At 37.8% G+C, this 19728-nt stretch overlaps 1 protein-coding gene across 8 annotated transcripts in view; it reads right to left on the minus strand.

Moving 5' to 3' along the window:
• Positions 1–19728, minus strand: part of INPP4B (inositol polyphosphate-4-phosphatase type II B) — a 333154-nt gene that overhangs the window by 132530 nt on the left and 180896 nt on the right. For all 8 annotated transcript variants that reach the window (XM_074823724.1, XM_074823728.1, XM_074823726.1 and 5 more), the window contains one exon: positions 2257–2307. In XM_074823724.1, the coding sequence (XP_074679825.1) occupies positions 2257–2307 (51 nt within the window). The remainder of the gene's footprint in view (positions 1–2256; positions 2308–19728) is intronic.

The following is a 19728-nucleotide window of genomic DNA, read 5'->3' on the forward strand; positions in this document are numbered from 1 at the left end:
TCTGAGTCAACACAGGCTGCATGCAGAGAGCAAATTTCCCATTCGGGGAAAAAGAGTAGAGAATTTATTGCTACTGAGAAGCGTAACTTCCTCTGGTGAAAAAACCCTGCAGCCTGCTTTCTAGTCTTTAAATGTTAACAATAAAGCTCTATGCTAAGATAGGTTTTCTTGCATATAAAATATACAGTTCAAATCACAATTCTCTGTTTAGGTAAGCACCAACACTGCTCTCCAATTTGTTAAACTAAATCATCAGTTATGGCTCATTCCTATCAATGACAGAAGCCTAGATTTCCTGTGCTTTGGTTGGCACTTAAGAAGCAAAGGGAAAAAGACACATGCTGAGTCTAGGAAAGGCTGAGAAAACAGTGGATTTGGGAAGTGCTGAACTGGAAGTAAGGAAGAAAAAAAGCCTATAGAAAATATATGAAGAAAAATACCACAGCCATACAAGCAGAGATCATGGTTGGTTTTCACTGCCAAAATGAATCATGTACTTTTACAAGTATGTCCAGGTGTGACACACAGTGATGCACAGCCTTGCTAGAGTGAACACAGATAGTGCTGTCTTCTTTTAGATCAGTCAACATGACAGTGTTTCTTCACTAAAAGTCTACGGTGGCATGGTTAGCTCAGATTAGTTATCATCTTACAAGAGCATACCCGTCTTGGTAAAATAAGAACACATTCTGCAGCACAGCACCTATATAGCAGCCATTATTCAGGCATTTCATGGCATTTGAGTGCTTGCATTTGCAACCTTACCATTTGAAAAGAGGGAGAGGGATATTTGGAATGAAACTGATACAGGTTGGGTCACTTGGGGCTTCTTTCTGCAGCACAATAGGACTATAAATCCATATAAGAACCCTAAGACAGAGTCCTCATATGATCAGGGCTAAGAAGCAATTACACTGCTCTCTTATACAATCTAGGAACTTTGGTCATTGTACCCACTAACCATCTCTGTCATAGCTAGTTCTCCAGGGTCATGAAATTAAAGGTGAATAATTTCATGGGCCTAAAACAATTCTACTTATTTGTCTGTTTCATATTTTTCTGTTTATTTAGAATAAAATTTTCTTTGCCTGACAATGCAATTCAGAGTTACTTGCAAAATTAAACAAAACTATGAATGATCCCATGACCCAAAGTAAGAGAGTTATACTAATGTTCAAGGGGTCTAATTTCAAACAATACTGGAGAATACTTTTTTCATACTGATTTAGATAAAAATAGTCTGCCCTGGGGCCTGAACTGGCAGTCTACAAACCAATCTAACTTTGCACATGTGACTTGGAGATGCTTGAAAAGTAGGCTTTAAACAGAACTGCTGCTGTAATGCTAATTACAGAGTAACATTCCTCTGTAATTTTGCTAGTGGGGTACTTACAATTATAAATCTTAAGATATGTGCCTTGAGTAGTTTGACGAATAATCTCAGCTAGCCAAAGACAAAAGTCTCTCTAAGAGCTACATGAAAAGTTAAAACACATTGATTATTTCACTAAGATTGAACTACAGATTTTTCAAACTCTAGCTAAAGTCCTGGAAACTATGCCAAGGAAGCCCTGGTAATGCATGAAAGTCAACCCTTAGGCTAAAAATTTAAAAATCCAAGTATTTTAAATGCTTGCAGACATAGTTCTGACACCTGCACCAGATGGTGTTTGGTCTTTTATTCAGTCTGGCAGGACCAACATTTCCCAGCCCCATGAGGGGTCCATATTATCTGGGAGGTTCTAGCCTTCTCAGACCCAGAAATGACATCCCAATACCCTTCCCAAAAGTTCTACAGACCTACAGGGAAAAATAAGTCCTCCATATGTCACCTGTGACATTATTCTTAAAGTGAATGCGAAGACAACTCCTACAGCAGAACTTTTTATACTCTGCACATGAAAACCAGATGGTGACAGGCCAGGCTCATTGAGGCAATGCAATTCCAAGCTCTCAATCTTATCCAGATTCCTTGTATGACAGTAACAGGAGTCTGGATAGTTGTGCTTGCCTCAGGATAATTTCAGTTGAAAAGGATTTTCAAGAAATACGTGAACGGGATTACATCAATCACTGAGACTATTACTCCTGCCTTGATGTTTTTATTCATTTAACCCAACTTCTGCTATTAAAAAAGCTTGCCAGCTCCCGTTTAGCAGTTAGGCAAATCACCATTTCTCTTCATTGGGTGTCTGTGTCTGCTAACGAGGTGAAAAAAAAATAAATTGATTAACAACAACAACAAAAATTGCTTACTCCAACATCTGCTCTTGGCTCCTTGTGATCAGGTAGGACACTGGTGCGGACCTGAGAGAGGAATAAAAAAAACAAAGACAAACAAAACATTACATTTTTGTGGTTACTTTCCAATAGTAATGAGAGAAGTGCTCATGCATTTTTTCCTCATACTTTCTACATTTTGGTGATAAATTTAAAAGGGAGGTATATATGTATATATAATTTAGTAACAATTAATTAATAATGTAATCACAATATCTTCTGGTTCCTGTGGAGAAAGTCTCTCCCCACCACCCATTGAACTTTCCTGATTCTCTAAAGGCAGAGACTGTGCTCAATCATTCCTTTCCTAAAATCAGGTGCTTTGGCTCTAACTTGAATGCCACAGTTCCTCGTCTAGACTTGTTATCTGGAACCAAAATTTTTGACCACAAATGAAAGAACACAGTACATTAAAAAGTATTCTCCAAATAAGTACTTGCCTTTGCGGGCTGATCTGCAACAGACATCCTGATCCCCAGTCTCAATGTATGGCCCTGTCTCCTCCTACCACCTCCTGAGCATCTTTGAGGTGACAGATATTTGTCGGCATTCATAGAAGGGAAGTCCCTGTATTCTCCCCTAAACGGGGCCTCCTGTTGTCCCTGCATTTTCTGCCGGGTGGAGCTGCCGTGTACACAACTACTTTCATTTCACAAGGAAAAGCATGGGACAACCTGACTTGCTCTTACTTCTGTGTTTCCCAAAAGACAGTACAGGTTTTTGGGTGGGGGGTGGGGGTTTAGTGTCTATACAATTTTATTCTTGAATGTTGCTTGAGAATAGAGAAGTGATTAAACAGTAACAATAAGATAGAAGTAGTATAAGAAAACCTCCATAACACTGTCTCTAACATGGTCTGCCTGAGCCAAAATAGCCCATTGGATTAGCTTGCTGGTAAAAAGATGCCAGCTTCAGAGACACAAAAGGGAGGTATGTACTGAGCATTCACATCTGTTCAATTACCTAGCCTAAATAACAGATATCCATTTACACACAGCCCCCCAAGGACAAATTTTTGGCTTGATTTCAAAGTAAAACTCAAACTACGTTTGCAAATTTGTCAGCAAAAGACTTATTTTGTCCCATTCCCTCAAATGTGTCCAATTCTTCTATTCTACTGCAACTTACAATACAAAAAATAAACCCTGCTTTAAAATAAAGACAATTTTACTTGTCTGTTTGTTATCCCAACTAAAACATGTTGTTAGAAAGGGCCAACCACAAATCTACCACAGAGACACGACAAAGTAGAACCATGGCTTTTCTCAGTCAGCTCTTATCCCTTTATTCTCTAGAGTGAGAACAATTTTTTTTTTCTCACAAAAGCCTGAAGATAATAAAGAAATGCTATAATTAATTTAATGAGGGCCGGCATATTTTAGAAATCTGTGGGAGTCCTCATTTGGATGTAATTTTACATTTGGATTTTTTCCACTAATGTAACATTAGCAACTCTGAGGCATTTGGCTTGCTGCAGAACATCAGTACAAAAATTTTCAACACAAAATTCGTATCTAAAATTTACCTGTAAATATTTAAAGTCCCAAATGAAAATAAGATAACTGATATTTCACTGTTGGTGATACCTGTCTTACCCTTTTGGGGGCTGGGGAAATTGGGAAAATAACTTACAGCAGATCTGTTTCTTAAAAGAAAGAAGGGGTATCAATGCCAGGCCAAAAACCCTATGTCATTTTAAGATGTTAAAAAGCTGTTCTATATCCTAGCCTCAAACAGGTAACATCTGGGCCAATGCAGAAGTGAGGTATTTCCATTTTCTAATTATGATGGATATTTATTCAAGAAACATGAACTTAATATAAATATAAAATAACTTAAGAATGAACTTTCTTCTTCATCATTGATTTATAGGAAGATGCATTTGTAACCCAGCAGCAGTTCAGCAAGTACTTTAAAACATATGCAATTGTTTTTGCATGACACCAAGGTGTGCTTTAAAGCAAGAAGAGCCCGAGTATCTTTTATGCTTATTGAAATCAACAGAATCGTACACTTAGAATTATAGACTATTCATTCCTTTTGCTGGATGAAGTCGCAGTACAAGAGAACTTGTAAAGGGATGTCAAAAGTGTAAAGGGATGTCAAAACCTGAAAAACCTACAGTATAAGCCTTCTAACATAACAAAAACACGTTTTGTAATTTCAAATGGAGTTAAATAAGGGAAAAAATTATGTTGTATGTTTGCAGTTCCAAGCCCAATTTCACTAGCGTCACAATGAAAGGAGTAGAAAAAACTTCAGTTTTCAGTTCTAAAATACTTTTTGGTTCAGCTACATAATTTTTTGTTTGTTTGTTTTCATTTGGTTTTAGCCACTTTATAACCAGCAGTCATACAGCCAAATATACATAAATACTGTGTTTGGTGGGACTGGCATTAGACTATGCTTCTCTTCTCTCTGAAATATATTTCTTTTGAAAGTAAACTGGATTTTTTTTATCCAAGTGTATGCAAATATTTTTTTATTTAGAAACAGTTTAAAAATATTCATTAAAAAGAGAAGTCATATATGTGTATGTAAATACATATATGGGAGCTATAGTCCGGTCACTTTCATGCTCCCTATTGATTGAGTTCCCAAATATACTTAAATTCCCAGAATGAGTGCTGCAATTATCAGAGTCCCATTATGAGACATCCACGTAAGCTCAGGCAAGCATCATTACAAACACGAAGTCAAACAGTTTGCAACCAAGTATAAGACATAAGAAACAACTCAGCTCTAGTCCCAGTCCAAAAAATGAAAGAGAAAAAGAGAGAAATATAAAGGATTTAAAAGAGCAAATATTGTCCTAGTATATTACCTGATTAAACAAACTGCTGTACTTTTTAAAACCTTGTCATAAACCAACTTTTCCCTAGTGTCCCCAATAGTATTCTAAAACAACTACAAAATATAAATACAAACACAGAAAGGCACATTTTAATCTCAAGTACCCAATATTCTGTTAGAATTTCAGTTTTCTCATTATTAGCTCTAGGTTTTCCTGAGCAAAATTCAAAACTCTGACTGGTGAGTTTATTCAGAATGGAGGTAAGACTGAACTTCCCTGGAATAATGCACATTAGAGCCTCACCTTCCCAGACAAGAGATGTACAAAGAGATCAAAAAAGTAAGCAAGAAAGACAGCTTGTAACCTAGGTCAAATGCAAAATGTTTATGACAAGAATTGATTCCATGATTTAGTTTGTAAAGTAATACAGCTATCTTGTGTACACCACAGCTTGTCATACCAGGAAGAACACTAGTGCACTTGAGTGGATAGTCATGATACATTCCATTGGGTGGATAGTCATGATACATTCAATTTTCTCCAAATCTCATATAGAACAATATGCAGTGAGTAGCTATCCTTATACTTTCTAGTGCATTTATCACAGATATATCCAAGTGTCAAATTTCTCTAGGCATAAATGCTAAATTCAGCTTTAATTAACTGTCCTTTACCATAAGGCAGCTTTATATGATTAAAAGAACATTTCTTTCAGTCGTTCATGGCAGTCGAAGCCACATCCACACACACCGTCAAAGTTCAGAAGACTGAATCATTATCATCACTGAAACTTTTGTGCCTGCCCTTAATTAAAGCCTTTGCATTTCAGTTTATGATCAAAGGCCATGCTCAGAAGGCATTTAAGTTTTGCAAAGAAATAACACTAGAACCTTTTCTCAGTTATTCTAGATTTAAGTCATCAAATCACCAGTGGCTTTCAATGACTTCCCAGTACTTATTGCTGTTGGCTGCTCAAATGCACTATTCTGGCACCACTGTTGTATGCTCCCGGCATCTCACGATAACTAGGTATACACCACATCAGGCAAAGCATAGGATAAGAGACACTACGGAAAACAGTCACTGAAGAATTGACTTATACTCTTTCAATATAGCACCTTACAGGAAGGCATTCACAATTTTACTCCCTCTGTATAAACCTGGCAGCTATATAAGAACACAAAACACGCAGACAATTTTATGTAACCTGGATGTACTCTGGGACAGTGACCATCTACAGCTTTCTTTCCCCCACAGGCCCTTTTGCACAGAAAATGAGCACTGAACTCTGCCAACACAACCAGCACAACTCCCCAGACAGCTGCTATAGATAGCCAGTCCCCATCCCCACCACCACCACCTACCCACCAGCTATGCCACACCACCCATCAGAGTCAGGGAATAACTATATTTCTTGTAACTTTTCAAAGATATGTGCTGGGATGAGCTGAAAATGCTGAAATTGTTACTAGGTTCTGCAACAATGTCAATCAGCTTTTATAGGATAGATTCCATACTTGCAGGAAATTAATTTTTAAAAGAAGATATTGATGAGACACTGTACATTTACAGCTATTTGTTTTCATCTAATAGATTAACAGTTTGCTAAATAGTTCAATCAACATAGTGTAGTCAGCAAAGTAAAACACTTCCATCAATACTTTGTTGGATACCTGCTCATTGGATGGAGGATAATAGTAATACACTCATTTTCTAACCTTTAAGTGCATAATTATTTCTAAGAGTCCATATCAAGTAAAAAAGAAAACCTTTTCCCAATAGGCATGCATGCGGTATTGCAGGGTTTACAGTTCCAGTGGAAAAGTTGCTATGCAGAAACACTAACAAATGTTAAAATTAAAGATGAAAACAAGTAAAGGGAACATAAGCTGTATCAACTTTACTGCAACTCTTTTGCAGTGGTATAATATATATAATGTTTATTATATATTAATAAAGTATTAAAAATATAATTTTTAATATCTGTATTTCCCTACTATCTATAGTAGGGAAAGTGGGACTTTCCCTACTATATATATGCCCCTGTAATTTGCTATATACCAAGTGACAGTTTCAGCTGTTTATTTATCTGAAAGGGTCAAATAGAAGGGCAGGTATATCTACATACGGTTGGATACTCTTTATAGGCAGTGTTTGATCATGATTCTCTTGCAGAGCATGGAGTCACAATCATTCATTTGTGCTACACTGAGACAGTGTGATATCTCCAGGCACTTTTCAAGAAATAATATGAGGATAATAGAAAATATGAACTTCTCGGTCTCTACGAATCATCATAAACTGCTTTTCTTTCCAACTTCTCTACAGCTGAATATCTTCTCTGTGTAGGCTGCATCTTTGTATGCTGTATTGGGTTTGCATGGTAAGGTTTTGGTAGAGAGGGGGGTTATAGAGGTGGCTTCTGTGAGAAGCTGCCAGAAGCTTCCCCAGTGTCTGCTGGAGCCAACGCCAGCCGGCTCCAAGACAGACCCACCACTGGCCAAGGCCGAGCCCATCAGCGATGGTGGTCGCACCTCCGGGATAATGTATTTAAGAAAGGGAAAAAGTTGCTGCACACCAGCAACAGCAGCTGGGAGAGAAGAGTGAGAATATGTGAGAGCAACAACCCTGCAGACCCCAAGGCCAGTGCAGAAGGAGGGGAGGAGGTGCTCCAGGCACTGGAGCAGAGATTCCCCTGCAGCCCGTGGTGCAGCCCGTGGTGAGGCAGCTGTGCCCTGCACCCACGAAGGTTGTGATGGAGCAGAGACCCACCTGCAGCCCGGGGAGGATCCCCTACAGCCCAGAGCTCTACTACCTTGCACTGTGCCTCTACACAAAACGATACTGACTGTATCCACACAAAGGACCACTGTAGCTCAGATTCTAGGAGGAGGCTAGAGCTTGTGTATGGGACCCCACTCAGCATGGCTTACAGCTTCAGCTGCTGACGCTCAGTCTGCAAATTACCAAACACAGCTAAGAAGTGACTGTACTGAAGATGTGCTAGGAGGAAAAAAGGCAGCTCCTGTTAATGGTTTTTCCCCCACAAAGCACTAAGATCACATAACAGAGCATCTTCCCCAGTATGCTCCAAAACTCAAATAGACAAAGCTGAAAAATCACACATTTGAAACAAAATTATAACCACCTCCTTATATCTAGGTCTATTCTCTTCCACCGCTATTCATATGATAAATAAATAATCCTTTAAGGCAAAATCCTAATTTTGATTAATCTCTTGGAGTCAACATAAATATGAAAGAGCTGCCAAATCTATCCATATAAATCAAATAATCTTGAATGTTTTCAGTGTATGCAGTGAAAAAACGGAAGGAAGAAACTGTTTATTTACCTTGTTAATGTAGTACACAGCATGAGCACTAGATTAAATTTTTTTTAACCTATTTGAAACAGCTTTTCTTTTTTTCCACTGAGAAAGATCCGTCAAGTGTAAGGTTATGTGAAACATTAAAAGTGACAAAGAAAAATGGTCTTTGTAAATTAGAGATAATTAACATCTGAGTCTTAGCATCATTAAAAATAGATGCTCTTCTGATACTAGTAATTAATTTGCTCTTTATTGAAACTTGGGGTACAGATACTCCGCCAGTATCAACTGCTGCAGTACACTGCTTTTCAGGGAGAAGAAAAGCCATGTATTGCTGCACCCAGATAGCTTTCAGCTACGAGTTAATGCAGAACTATGCTGCAAAACTTTGTTTTGCATGAAGAGATCATCACCAGTTCCCTTGTGAACAGCTGCTAGCAAAAGATGACCTTCATGCTGCACCCAGTTTGCACCCATGAAGAAACACCTATGAGTGATGGTTCAAGCACTGCAGGGATCTGAAACACCATCTCTTCTCAGCTGCAACGCATCTAGACATGGCAGGGAAGCAACACAGCGCTGCCCCACTCAGTCCCCCACAGGGTGCTCAGTGCTGACTGACAGAGGCAGCATCGCATTGTTGGTTGGTTGGTTGATTATTAGTCAACCTTTTCTGTATTTTTTTTTTTAAAGGTTGAATTTTTGCAATCATTATAATGACCACTGGTAGTGAAATAATGAAATACAGGCTTTTCCCTTCATCTCTCAGTTTTTTTGAACAAAGCCCAACCATGTGAAGAAACCTTCTGTAGTCTTATATAGGTACTGAATATTCTAGGCATTTCCTCAGTTATAATTTTTATATAATATAACATCATGTTTTAAGTTTTTAGTCATTACAATCAGCCAGTAGGCCAGTTGCTCTTCCCCCCCCCCCCCCCCCCCCCCCCCATCATAAGTCCTGGGAATCACCCCTTTAAAGTCTGTTGCATACTGGGAACTTCCGCAAAATCTGAAGAATAAAAATCTCCATCAAATTGCTTGTGATGCCTGCTCTTCCCTGCTTGCTTTCACTGTGAAAGAAAAGTCACAGAAGGTAAATTCTAGCTTCTGTCAGCAAGCTACTGATGGACCATTCCGAAGCTTTTTTGGCTATTCATTTATATAGGCCAGCCAACAGGGAGTTGTTACTTGCTCAATTCTGAATACCTCAGGCTAGACATTACTATTCCACTATCCAAAGATCACTGCGACAGACTCCACACAATCCAAAAAAAGCAGCAGTTAACTGCAGCCAGGGAAACCCAGATGTTCTGACAAATTACATCCCAGAGAATACTCAATCTAGAATGATTAAGAAAATAGGATGTAGAAATACATATATAGGCTTCTCTCTCACACTTTTTCTCCCCACCACCCCCTCATCTAGCTGTGCATATTGCTTGAGCAAAACGTGACTGATCTGGCAATCTCTCAGTCTGTCTGTTTGAGCATCTTGCTCCCCTGAAGCAGCAGACTATAACCCAAGTGTTCAAGCTGGAATTTCAGGGAAAAATGTTTTCCTAGAATGAAAGTATTCAGCAATGCTCACAGGGCCTGAGGCAGCTGGATATAAGGGGGGAAAAAAAAAAAAAAGTAAATCTCATTTCCATATGAGTATCAGAGAACCTGTGCCAAAAAACCATGCTAGAGAAGCCAAGGAAAGAACTTGTACTCTAACCACTTATTTCAGGGACACTTGAGAGGATACAAGCCAAGGGTGGTGAAAAGCACATACAGTTGTTTGATGAACAGCCAGTCAACACAGTCTCACTTCAGTATGACGCACAACATAAATTAAAGCAAATATCGCTGGACCGATCAGATGATGAGCTCAATGACAATATAAAATTACCAGCACACAATCTTCTGCATCAGAAGTTGGGTAAAAATTGCCCTATGACTCTGAATATCTTGGCAAAATGAACTGAAATTACCATTTTTTCTACTGAATAAACAGTCTATTTTTGAGTATGCTAAAAATCTGCATTTCATACTTTCTATCTATTGCCATAAAATTCACATTAAGTTCTTCAGAATTCTTACTATAAATTAAACATGACACCATTTACACTGATGAGCCAGTTACAAGACACAGAGTTTATATTTGCTTCTTGTATAGGTATTTCCAACACTCACAGTTCCTCAACAGATTGCAACATTTATTCAAATGGCAGAAGGTTATTCACATATTGAACACAGAAAGAAAAAATATCTTCCTGTGTTAAAAAAGTCCAGACTTTTCAATACGCTGTACAAAATACCCCTCAGTCTTCTGGCTCATGGAAGCAGCTGAAAAGAAGAACCCAGAATTTAAAACCCTCTGCAGCTGGAGCAGTTGTGTTCCCAGCACACACCCTCCACCCAAGTTCCCTCTAGAACCTGATTTTATCCCTTTGCCAATAGTGGAATGCATTGCCTGCTGGGGGCCTTGAGTCCAGTATTTTGGAATTAAATCATTTTATGGGAGGTACAGAACTGACCAACTATCACCTCTCATAGAAGCAGAAAATTGTCATAAGATTACCCCAAAAGAAAGTTAAAGATTTTATCTGCCCATACCTTGTTTTAAGGTTATTGTTTAACATGAGTTTTTGAATTTTAAAGTGAATATTTTAGAGCAGTTCTGCTCAGCTAGTCAGTCTTGACCTCCTTCATTTCCTACTGGGTGTCTCCCTCAGGGAATTCTGGCAGTGAATTTTCCCTGCAGTATCACCACCAGAAAGAACTTTTGTGAAGACTTAAAGCGAGTAGCATCGTTTCCCTAAAGTCTGTGCCATGTTTACAAGCAGTGCCCATCCATCAGTATTCTGGACCTCCATAGGAGATGCGAGAGAAGCAGAGAAAGCTGCTTCAGCACTACCATATGAAAGAATATGCGTAGAGTACACGTCTTCTGACTAACCCCACACCTCGCAAAAGCGGTCATAAAAGTTTGAAAAGCAATCAAGGTCCTGATATTTTAATAAAAAGAAGTATTAGCAACACAGGGCTGTAAGAACTTCCAGATCATTTGTTTCAACATTTTACTGTCACAGACACCACATCATAAAACCCCCTTCATACATTTCTGAACCACACACCTTGAAATTGTTGTAATTTCTTCTCCCACCCTTCTGACTAGAAGGTCATTCCAAACAATGATTGCTATAATAGTTCAGAGTCATTTTCTAATTTGCAGCCCAGCATTATTCATGGCGAGTTTATACTCATATGCTCTTCTGCCAACATGGTCTTTTAGCTAAGTAATTATTTTCTGTTCCTCATACTGGTCTCCTGATGTATTCATAAGAAAGGCATCATATGCCCTCTTGTACTTCATTTTGTTAGGATAATAAGCCAAGCTTTTCCAATACATTGTCATACAATAGGCTTTCCTTTCTCCAGATCACTCTGTCTGCTCCAGTCCTAATTCATCTTTCTCGAACAGGAATGATCACGTTACTGACAGCTTTCCAGAAAAGGCCTAACTTGTGTATATTGAACATAGTTCCCTGGATTCATCTGGGAATCCTCCTTGCCTCTCTCCACTGCATTAGATCTGCTGCTCAGTCACACTTTGATCAACTAATTTACCTGCATTGTCCTTCATGTAATATGTTTCCAATGCATAAAGTCTTAGTTCATTCAAAAAGTTCTCGTTAGTAGAAAATATAGGGTCATGTACTTGGATACTACTGTTTTTCATCCCATTTCTATTATTCCAGACTGAGTGCCTTGAAGAAGCTCCATGGGTAAAGAATTCTCTCAGTTGGCAATCTCTTTTCCCTTAGGAGATTGGGAGCTTTCTGCACACACCCAATTTTTCTCTAATAAGTGGAAGCATGAAGGACTCTCACATATATTTCCAGAAAAAAGCTGGAAAAAATAAGATTTAGCAATAAGGATTTTTCTTTTTTTCTTATGACAGTTTGTGATAGTGTTTAAAAAAAAATAGTGGAGGCTAAGGTCTGGTGGTGGTATTACCTAATGGATGGTAATTCACTTCTGGTTTGAGAAACTGGGTAAAATTGCTCATCAGATTTACTGTGGTAGAAGGTATAAATATATGTTAGACAGATGAGAGGGAGTATATAATTTTTTTTCAGGCTTGCTGTGAGCTCTATTTTCTTTGCCTTCGTAGACAGGATCTATCTATTAATAAAAGTCCATTTTAGCAAGCTTATAGCTGTACTTCCCTAGATAATGGTCCTTCCAACCTGTAGAACTGCAGTACTGTCATGAGAATGACTATTGTGTCCAGGGCTCCCACATGCTTCGTCCGCATTGCTAACAATCCACACTTGAGGAGAGCAAGGAATTTTCTCACAGGAACCTCTGGAAGTTCCTGGGAAAATAAACATTCTCAAGTACCCAAATATAAACATTCCCAAAACTAGCTACAAAGAAAAGCTGTACAAATTATTTTTTCATTTGAGAAAGCATTTTGTTCTTGGGCTAAAACAGTTAAACCTGCATAACTGGAATTAAGTTCTTAAGCAAACAAATACTCAAACAAATAACCTACTGGTCAGCCATCTTTAAACAAACAGACAGTCTTTGCTGGTGCTCTGACCTTTGCACAGACTCTCTCTTTTCCGAGATAAGAAATGGAAGGGGGTTTATTTATTTCTTTATTGAATAAATTCTCTGCCGGCTTCAGAAGTGACTTCAAGATAGATGTCTCATCTCTCTCACAATCTAAATTAGTTCCTGCTTTAAAGGCTTGAAAGTAGGTATCAGTGGAACCAGGTATCACCATGGGCCTATTTTACTCCGCAGCAACCTAAACATAGTTTTGTACCTACAAGACAAGGCAAATAGCAGACATCACACAGTTTGTTTACTTCTCAATACAAAGTTGTAACAGAGACAAGTTTACATTAAGAGTGTTTCATTGGTTTATCAGTGAAAATATATTCATAGTCACTTCCATATAAAATGCACATTTTGATCTCAAAACCATTTTACAGAAAGACTGGTTTTCATCCTCTGAGTATGTGTCACTGTGCTTAATTGCCATATTAAGATAACCCCTCTTTTTTCCCCATTACATTGTCAATTTTATTTTTTTTTAAAGCATAACTGCAATCTGCAAGACATGGTAAACCTTTTCTATAAGCATGATCAAACTCTTGCAGAGCTCTTAGTTAAAACCGAATAAGCTATGAGCACTCTATTTTCAGACTGATAAGTAGGGTCAGGAAAGTTGACAGTGGTAAGTAATTAAATTCTGATTCTTCTGAATCACAAAGTGTGAATAAAGACATTAGGTAAATATTCTCAAGTAATTATTTGTTTCTTTCAGAATTTATATACTGATGATGCAAAAAGATCCTAAGGCTCACAGTAAACACCAAATATATTTAAATGTTTTCACTACTTAAATAAAATAGATTAACTTTTTCTAAAACTGAAAAGTGGCAGTTTTCCAGGATTGTTACAATCATGCTTTATCAGCAAATAAACAGAAAATATTAGGAACAGTATTCTTAGCAAAGATGTTTAGGTCTGAAATTTGACCATGGTTCTATTTCTAGAAGTCAGTTATAGATTCTTTCTTGATTTTATCTTGAAACGTCTTATCTGGAAATTCAGCAAGATAATGTTTTCTGGGAAAGATAGTATCTGTTAGTAGATGAGCTGATATGAGATAGAAAGAAATGGAAAACTTTTTTGGCACATGAAATCTCCTCCAGGAGCTCAAGAAAGCTTGTGCTCCTGAAAACTTGTTTCCTCCTCCATATCTGCTTGTCTAACAAAAGGCTACCTACTCCTACAGACCCTTACACCACCTCAAAATTGCCATGTTATGCAAGAGAACAGACACTGTGATCTTTCCTGATGTTTCCAAGCCAAGCCATCTCCGTTCTAGCCCACCAGACATATTTTCTGTGAGATATCCTGGTGTCAGCCACAACACTACAGCTTATTAAATGAAGTCACCACAACCAGGAGACAGGAAAGTTATAGCACAAACTCCAGTGACAGCTTTCCCCCCCTTCATATTTTACACACTGCTCTTTCACTTCTGATGCACAGTATAATTTTTCACTATTGCATCCTTTGTTGCTTCCAACAGTGTTCTGCTAAGATGACAGCGCTTGCTGAATCACCCTTTACTTCCTCAGCAAACTACAAGAAATACTGTAGATTGCAGAGATTTAAATTCAGTATCATATCTCAGGATACCAATTGACACCAGGAACAGGATTTGGAAATTTCAAAAAGGCATGTATTTCAATGCCACTGAATAGAAACTTCAGCTTTAAAAAAATACTCTGTCAGTAAACACCCTTAGCTAGTCTTCTCATTAAAAGTTGAGTTAGTTTGAGGAGGCGCAAGACATTCTACTTAATTTGGGTCTGGTTCTAGGTAAACTAGCTTACGGAAGATACCTGCATTTTAAACCATTGAGAGTTCCCAGCGAAATCAAAAGTAGTATTAGAAAATCGCTAGAAAGTGAGCGTACAACAAGAGTAGAGGATTAAAAAAAGCACATGCGCATTTTAGCAGGAACGATTTTTTGTCATGTAGATTCAATGACACAGATTTGATTTCTGTCTAAATAAATCAAAGGAACAGATATATCTTGCTGTAGATTATGTAAATTTGCATAATTTTTAATGGCTGACTACAGATACTGCAACTTCTGGAGAAAGACTTTTGAAAAGAAATAGGAGATTCTATCTACTTAATAAATAGCACATAGGCTATACTTCCAAGAACATGTTAGCAGCCTTATGTATCAAAAAATTTTGATTCATTAACTTCATAGGAATGGCACTAGTCACACTCAAGCACAAGAAATACAGCAAAGCTTAGCAAATACAGGCTTTAGCATAGTGAAGTGGTGTTCATTTTCACTTTATCCGAGTACAGAGCAGCCTACAATTTCTCTTCATCCTTCCCCCAGCACTCAGTAGAATCTTTTCCCGACATGGAATAATTTTTTATAAAAGAAAAGTATTTTAATACAAGATGAATTATATGAATGGTACTTATATATGTAAAAATATGGTAACCTCTTCAGCTTAAGGACAGTTTGTGATATAGTGCCCTGAATTGCACAGCATCCTATATGCCGACAAGATGATGGCAGTGCTAGAAAATTAATGTTTAAAGGTTTCTCCTTCCACAACTCATATCTAAAAGTGAAAAAAATATATGCAACAAAGAACAGCTTATATGTGAAATAATGTTGCATTCATAGACCATCTTCCAACTCATACAATAAATTCTGTATAAATGATTACAGACCCTCTGCATCTGATGTGATTATTATAGTAGTTGCCTGAACTCAGCCATCTGCAGATGGGCCCTTTAAACAAAAATTAGAAGCAACACTGAATAAAACGCATGAATCTTTATCTAACTAATTCTAGTAAGCATTTCAAGACATGAACTAATTTAGTATGAATGTCAAGACTCATGTGCCTAGTTTTCTAATAAAACCCATGCAATTTTCCATGTTAGAAAAAGTCACATCCAGCAGCTGAATTGTACAATTTCATTCAGAAGCAAATCCCCAAAAAAAAACCCCAAAAGCCCAAACCAAAACCATCCACAAACACCCCCCTCACCACCACCCCCACCACCCCCACCCCCCCCCCCCGCACATTTACGACTTCTATTTCTTATCCTACAGGGAAGCAATCAGGATGCTTACCTAGAGCAATAACAGCCACATTTAGAAATGACAAAAAAAGAACATGAGAATGTAATGAGGGCAATGAATACTGGAGTTATTGGGATGAACTCTGCTTAACATTTGTAATTTATTTCACCTATGAGCAGAACAAATGAGAAGAGGATAAAACAGTTGACAAGAAAGTGGATATATAGAAAATTAAATACCGAATCAGTCATGTTAGAGTAGTTGTGAGACTTGCGTGTCATACCTGGTCTTCTCGCATCAACTACCTGAAATGAATATGCATACGTGGGACTAGCTTATTTTGATATTGCAATTTAGTCAGTCTCACGAAGTGATATGGTATTTTTGAATAATGCTCAATTTTATTCATTGCTCATGTCACACCATTTTAAATTACTAGTAAAATGCAAGAACAAAGAGTTAATTTTGTTGTATTGTGGGTTGTGTTAAATATTGTATTAGTCAGTGGCTTTTTCCTGACAATTCCCCAAACAATTTTTTTACTGAAGACCACAAAGCAATCTGGATATAGGATAGGTTAAATTACTAAAGAAATAGGCCACAAAAAGCTATTTGCATGCCAAACTAAAGTTGAGGAACATGAGAAAAGAGACAAGGAGGAGAGGAGAGAAAGGTCCTGATTCAGGAAAGTATTCTATTTTGAGCGTTCTATTTCAGCAGCTCTCGAAATACCATTGCTATCCCAAATGAAAGCAAAGGAGAATTTTTATTTTTTTTTTTAAAAAAAAAATTCAATTTTATAGGTAATGGATTAATCTGAATGAAAAAACTTGCTTAATGATAAAGTTTATGAGAATATATGTCTACTTGGATGTACAAGAATGAAAATGAAAGGTTAAACCAAAGTATGGAAATTGGGTTTTTATACACCTTCAGTGGACACAGTCTAGAAGAGGTTAATTTCTTTCTATTGCATTCTGTGATTTCATGAAGTCACTCTGCTCACTATTAAGCACTAAAGATCCTGAAATAATACCTAATTTAATACTGTTGCAAGAACCTTAACTGCAAACTTTTCAGCATAAGCATCATCACAGAGCAGTTAATAAAAGGCACTTTATTAAATTCCATATCTCTTGTTTTTGAAAAGATCAGAGTGGAATAAAGCCAACATTAATGATCTTCAGTACATCACTCCCTGCAAAAACTAAAACATACTTGGACTTACTTGAAAGTCCACATTTAAAAACAACAGCTGAATATTCTTTTTAAAGGAAAGCCCAGCATTGATTCAAATTGCATGTGAGGCTTCAGCTAAAGATAATACTTGGATTAACAAAACGTGTCTGATTTAAACACCGCAGCTCAAAATTCTCATCCTCCTACACAGGGGTCATGGCACAGAAAGGCAGTGAATTATCCACCACTCTCTACACCATCATCGCTCCACAAACCTGTGAGCAATCTGCATATATCTCAAGAGGGACAGTTTAAGGGCATACGAAAGTCCTCCAAAACCCCAAGAAATCTCAGGGTTGCTCTGAGTTAATGATACTTGCCTTCTTCCTTGTATATGAAAGAAGAAACGGAGACCCCTTGAATGAAATTCATGAAGAATGTTTCACAAACACAAGAGTGACAAAATTCTAGGCCTCTGAGGGAAGAGGGGAAGTCCACTCGTCATGCAGAATAACAAGTACTTAAAATCTAGAAGGCATTTATCTGTGACCTCATGGAAATTATTTTCTAATCTACATTTATCTCTGGAAATCCATCTAATATCTATTTAAAACTAAATATCTTTGTCCTCCAGAATTGAAGACCTAGGCTACTGGAGTCCATACCCTAAGTCCCAGATGCCAATACTCCGATTCCCGTGTCCTTTTCATTTCTGGCCATGAAATTTTTTGTTGCTGTCATCACAATTTAATTCCGCTGTTAATTTCTTTTCCTATGTAGCAACTTTGTTCTTAGCACATATCAATTTCTTCCCATGACAGTTGTGTACAGGAAATGCTGCCACAGTGAAACATGGAGTTCCTGGAACAGCACCTTGCTTAGTATCTCACCACCGCTCACAAGAAGACACAAAGAATGGTATTTTCAGCCTCTGACAGACAGAATCAATTCAGATTCCACTATACTCAGAAAACACGCAGACCGTGCTTTTCTTCAAAACTCATACGCCAACTGCAGTGTATCTACTTCCTGGGGTCTTTTTCTCCTAGAAGAGAGAATGATTTTCCTTCCCTCAACAATGAGATGAGCGCAGAGAGCTGCAAGTCCCTGCAGAGGGAAGTTGATATTTACATCTCAGCCTTGACAGTACAAGTAAGGATCACACGCCAGAAACAATTTTCCAGGATTTATGCACTCCCCCAACCGGAAAGTTTCCTGAGCCGATATGCCAAACTTCCACTCTTTTCCATTCTTCACTACCAAGAATTTAACACTGGATTGCCACAGAAGTTCTCTTTTCATAGAATTTATTATGAAGTTTTACAACTGCACTGTAAAACAAAAGTAAAATGTTTTTCCCTATTTCATATTATAGGCATAAAAATGAAACGTATGTAAAGAAATCTCTTTATAGAAAATTATTACCATTTCCCCTTTTGTAGTTTTATTTGTAAACACAGCTGGTAGAAGCCTTTGGAAAACACCTGCTGCTGCTGAAGGACACGCACCAGGACTACTTTTTTGTGCATCAGTTTGTTACTTCCATGGATTATCTAAATGACAGAGCCTGTTTTACTTCTAATTTCAGTTTCTATTTAAAAATACTACCACTCCATAATATTTATTTAAGCAAACTTAGTTCTTCTAAAGACAATGTTAAGAAGCAGCAGTTGGAAGTGTCAACATCACCATTAGCATCATTAGTTCTGTGGCCAAAGATCTCCTATAAATCCTTCTGTGTGCCTGCATGGATTGAAGATCATTTTATAATCATGCACTTCACTTGACAAGTGCCTACACTCAAGAGATCTCCTGCCAATACTACAGCTACCATCAACAGCCAAATAAAATAAACTTCAGAAAAAACAGTTTAAAAAGTCAAGTCTGGCAGATTATTTTTTGCCTGCTAAAAACCACTCTGTAAAATTACAGAGAATTATTCATGTTTTTAACCTTTTGTTACTCCACTGTGCTAGAGATGCTAAAGATCTCTTGAGAGCAGAGCTACTACTCTTGTTTCATTTAATCTAACATATAAAGACAGTGTCATCTTAGTGAACTATTCTTCCCAAGAAAGAAAATCTGCAGACTGACCATCATTTTGTCTTGAAAACACTTCTCCGTAAAGATAAGCACCAGTACCTAATGAATATAATTTAAGAAAACCACACTTCCTGAGCAGACGCTCAGTTTCTTTCCAGCAGTGCCTCCATATAGAAGAGCAACAACAAAAGCCACTTCCAGTTACGCAGTTCAATTGTATTAACAGTAATATCTTTTCCTCTCACTTTTTTCTCCCCTAAATTTCCCACATCCTCCACTGATAACAAACAGTTCCAACACATTCTTTATAAATCCTGCTCCACTGGCAAACCATGAATCACCAGACAAACTAATTTCTTTTGCATGCAGGGCACAGCTAAGGGTTGCCCTGTGGCACAGGGCCAATATAGCACATATACTTGCTCTCAAGACACTAGGAGTCAGCATGGCTACACTGAACCCCTTCTC

Source organism: Strix aluco, chromosome 4 (assembly GCF_031877795.1).
Source record: "Strix aluco isolate bStrAlu1 chromosome 4, bStrAlu1.hap1, whole genome shotgun sequence".
Lineage (NCBI taxonomy): Eukaryota > Metazoa > Chordata > Aves > Strigiformes > Strigidae > Strix > Strix aluco.